The sequence below is a fragment of the Chinchilla lanigera genome, unplaced genomic scaffold (assembly GCF_000276665.1).
Source record: "Chinchilla lanigera isolate Chin_1 unplaced genomic scaffold, ChiLan1.0 scaffold00044, whole genome shotgun sequence".
Classification (NCBI taxonomy): domain Eukaryota; kingdom Metazoa; phylum Chordata; class Mammalia; order Rodentia; family Chinchillidae; genus Chinchilla; species Chinchilla lanigera.
In genome coordinates this window covers 13185800-13190299 of record NW_004955445.1, presented here as the reverse complement: position 1 = coordinate 13190299, position 4500 = coordinate 13185800, and the positions used below count along the sequence as shown (strand labels likewise).

The 4500-nt window shown below is 60.5% G+C and overlaps 1 protein-coding gene across 1 annotated transcript in view; it reads right to left on the bottom strand.

The window, feature by feature from the left end:
- Positions 1-238: 238 nt before the first annotated feature.
- The window catches only part of Jph2 (junctophilin 2), a gene marked incomplete in the record, with an annotated part of 72750 nt that continues 68488 nt past the window's right edge, over positions 239-4500 (bottom strand). Inside the window, 3 exon segments of the mRNA XM_013518286.1 lie at positions 239-1949; positions 3051-3145; positions 3847-4234. Coding sequence (XP_013373740.1) covers positions 3065-3145; positions 3847-4234 — 469 coding nt within the window.

Here is a 4500-nt window from a genome sequence, read left to right as displayed (position 1 = left end):
TCAAAGGGCAGACTCTCACTTCTACCAAAAGCTGCTTAAAGGAGCTTCTGGAAGTCAGCTTCAGAAACAGACTCCACCATGGGAGTCCCGAGGCCTGGAGCCCCTCAGCTGTCCCTCAAGAAGCATTATGGGAACTTCCTGAGAAGCAAGGACACGGACAGGCAAGGCCCAGCACCCCCAGCCTCTGCGGCCCGTCTTCAGCAGCCCCTCCTCTGGGCCCACAAGCAGACACGGCAGCCCAGCCTGAGCCCGTGAGCAGACACAGGTTTATTATCGCGCAGACTCAGCATCTCAACCCGCACCCCGACACTAGCCCCAGATGAGTCCCACAGCTCTGGCAGCCACAGGCTGGTCCCCAACACTGGACCAGGCCCAAGAAACAAGAGCAATGACGTCAGTCAGAGCTGAGGCCTGGAGCCTGTCAGCCCCATGCAGCTCCCACCTGCCCCCCTCGTTCCCTAGGAGTCCAGAAAAGCCAAACACAGGTGCAGAACCCTGTGGGCCACGGCTGGCTGGGATGGGAGCGTCCACAGACTCTTTGCCGCAGAAAGGCAGTCTGGGGGTCCAGCCAAGCCACGAGGCCCAGCAGGGCTAGAAACAGCAAGCGTGAAGCTGGAGGGCAAGGTTCCCAAGGACCGAGGGACGAAAGGGCTGACCCTAAACACGCAGGTCCCGAGTTGCCCCGGGAGGGCCCGGCCCCGACGCCTAAGCCCCTGAGGCCCATAGAAACGAAGGTGGAAGAGCAGCCACTCCCTCCGCCTCTGCTGGGATGCCACCGCCACATCCTTCCCCAGGCCTGGAGGGGCCTGGAAGCCCTTTTCCGCCACGCTCCTGGGTGCAGGAGCTTCAAGCCCTCAGCCCTTACACCACTCCTAGGGAGCCCAAGGGCCAGAGGCTCAGTGTGGTACGAACATCTTTCAGGTACATGCAAGTATCATCTTCTGCCAGACGAACTGAACGGGGCTTATTACTGCGCAGACTGCCCCCAGCTGGAGCTCAGAACTGCTCCTCTGTTCCTGGGAAATCTTTTTCTTCAGCACCTGCTGGAGAGTCTGCCCCACTGCCAGGACTCCTGTGCCATGCTCCCCTGAGCCCTCAGTGGCCCTGCTTGGGGAGGAGACAAACCAGTTCACAGGGCATCACAGTTGCTGTAGCTCGCTGGCCCCAGGGCCGCTGCAGAGTAACCCCAAGCAAACAGCCTTAAGTTCACCCCCAGCCGCAGGCTCAGATACACTCAAAACAGGGGCCTCGCAACTGCACCTTACCCTCTTCCCACCCCACCTCTGTCTGCTCAGTGGCTTCCTAGTGAAAGGCTCCAACTTGTTACAGGTATGCCTCCCTGTGCTACTGGGCCAGGAGGGAAGCTAACTGGACCGGCGGGGGAGGCAGAGCATTGCATGCTGGGATATTCAACTGAGTTTGTCATCTCCTCCATGTCATCCAGAGCATCCGTAAGCCTGAGATGGTCCGAGCTGCGTAAGACTGCATTGTCTGAGACGTTTCAGCAACCCCTCAGCTTCCTGGGTGGCTTCGGTCCACCAGGTGGAGGATTAAAGTGGGAGTGAGGTGGGAGGGAGAGGGAGGGATTTAATACCAACATCCTGCTTAGGTGACATCGCCTAAAACACACAAAAGCCCAGGGAGGGAGTGAGGAGGGGCAAGGCGAGGGAGTGGAAGAGGGTCGGGGACAGCAGATCAAGAAACTCAGGAGACCAGGGCTCTTCCCTCGGGGCCTCCCCGGTCCCTGGGCAGAGTACTCCTGGAGCCTTCCCAGATACTCTATTCCTTTGGCACCCTGACACCCTGCTTGAGCCCACGGGAGGTTCCTGAAACGTCTGTGGCACGCTGTGAGCCGGGCCTGAGGCTGCAGGTCGAGTCCAGTCCTCCTTGGTCACCTGCCTGGCATTGCCAAAAGATGAGTCCTGGCTTCCTCAGCGGAACTCCTGGCTCTGCAGAGACAGAACAGGGACAAGTGAGGAAGGGAAGAAGGCCGCTCTGAGGCACAGCTGCCAAGCAGGGCACAGGCCTCAGGCTGGGTCTTCTCTGCACCGCAGATCAGAGATGCGTCCCTGGGCCTCTTGCGGCAGGCTGGTACCTGCCTGCGTCTGCTTATTGGAGAACGCTTTCCCCTCGCTGGGCCACTCTTCTCTTCCCTCCTGCTCCCCCACTACTACCTGGCTCATTCCTTTTTATTTTCGGGGCCTCAAAGTCATCACTGCCTACAGAAAGAGTTCCCAGGTTCCCTATGACAGAACCCTGCCGGCCATGGCTGGCAGTGTTGGGGACCTGGAACAGGAGAAAGAGGCTGTCTGAGTTCCCTCTGAGGGAACCCTCAGAGCTGAGCCCCTACAAGGCCAATACGTCATCGTCTAATTATACGGTGACAACACAGGGATTTCTCCCTCTCTAAAGTGTGAGGTGGGGCAAGAGAGAGAGGGAAGGCAGAGACAGGAGGGTCTCACCAGCCCAGATGCACTAAGTCTAATTGGGGGACCTGAGGGAAGGGCAGCAAGAACTCTTTATTTTTTTAATTCATTAATTTATTTTTTGGTTTTTTTGAGACAGGGTCTTGCTGTGTAATCCAGGCTGCCTTGAATTCACTGTGTAGCCCAGGCTGGCCTCAAACTCATGGCAGTCCTCCTGCCTCAGCCTTCTGAGTGCTGGAGTTACAGGTATGTGCCACCACGCCCAGCAGCAAGAACTGTTTAGATTGATGTGTGAACTGCAGGACTTGCCCACCATGGGCTGCTCGTGTCTTAAGGGTCTGTTCTCACTGCCTGAGGCAGGAGTGAGTCCCAGCACAGCCAGAGAATGAATGAGTGAGTGAGTGGAACCCTGGTGTGCACCTGACAGCAGATGTTCGGCAGATGTTGAGCACCTGCATGTCGGGAGGATGTGATCTGACACCCAAACTCTGGGTCCCTGCTTCTGCTAGGAATGGGCTTTAAATAACCATGGACAGATACCCGGGACAGAGTAAGCCTCTCCTCCTGCCCCCAGGCCCCTGATTCCCTATGAGCCCCTACCCTCTATCCCCTCGTGTGCCACACCTGGTAGACAAGGGTCAGGTCAGGAGGTGAACGAAGAGGATGGCCAGGCCGATGTTCAGCAGGATCACCATGCAGATGAGGACAGTGTTGGGGACCTGGAACAGGAGAAAGAGGCTGTCTGAGTCCCGGGCCCACTGGACACCCCAACCCAGGCCACAAGGCTGGAGAAGCGGGCAGGAGCTTCTGGAAGGATCTAAGAGCGTCCCCTGGTTTGCTCTGCAGCACCCTGGACACAGACCCGGCGGGCTGGAAGGATTCTTGGAAACCATTAACCCCAGCTCTCAGGACCCAGACACCACAGAGTGGGCCTGGAATGCAGGTCACCCGCTTCCTGATCGCTGACCCCTCCCCAGGGGCCCTGCTTAGCTCCTCAGGGCCTCACTCAGCGTTTGCTGCTGCAGTCCCTGGCTCCTGCCTCCCATGGGCAGAAAGGTCCAGAAACCTCACGGGGCCCTTCCTCCACCCCCAGGAAGTCCTCCTTGCTACACCCCAGCAGATGCTGCTGGCGCCCAGCCCACATCCCCCAGGGGGAGCAGGTGCAGCCATCCTCTGCTGCCCCTGCTTTTGAGCTCTGCAGATGGGGTCCTGGCTGCTAAGGTATCTGCCTCCAGGTGGGAGGGCTCTCCCGTGTCATTTGGGCTTCCACGTGCTCTGGGATCAGGCCGAGGCCGCACCGGACTACGCCACAGCCCCATCCTGTCCTGCTCCCACTCCCCTCCCCCTCCCCGCAAGGTTTCCGCGCAGAGTCCTGTCTCAGGCCCCGGACCTAGGCACCTCCTTGCGCCTACAATCTCACCTCCTCCACCTCCACCTCGGCCTCCGCCAGCGCTGCCTCCTTGCGAGCCTTCTTCTTGGCCCCCGCCTTGGTTAGCCCTCGGGCCTCCGTCTTGCGGGCCTTCGCCTTGGGCTCGGCTTTGGCGACGATAGGTTTGGGCTCCAGCTTGGCGGGGTTCTGGGGCTCGGGCTCGGGGTTTCGGGACTTTGGGTCCTGCGCCGAGGCTGTGGCCGGGGACGGGGGCGCGGAGTCGGAGCCGGAGACCTCGGCCTCGCACTCGGGCTCGTCCTCGAAGGGCGGCGGCTGGGGCGGGCTGGTGCGCACGGCGTAGCTGTGGTAGCCCTGATACAGCGCCACCTCGGACTCGCGGGGCGGCGCGGGCGGCGTCTGCAGCGCCTCGATGGCCATGCGGGGGGCGGCGGGGCGCGCGGGGCTGGGGCTCGGAGGCGCGATCGGGGGCTCTATTGTTTCCCGGCACGCCGGGGGGAAAACAAAGGGCTGTGTTACCATCACCCTATCATTTTCTCGCCTTTTTAAAATTTTCATTTTTTTGCTTTTTCAATGCGGCCGGGGAGCTGTCTCTCCCCGCGCCGCCGGGAGCCGCAGCCCATGTGTCAGGACCTCAGGTGCTCCCGGCGCGACGCCAGCCCGCGCCCTCCTTCCTAGCGCCCCGCG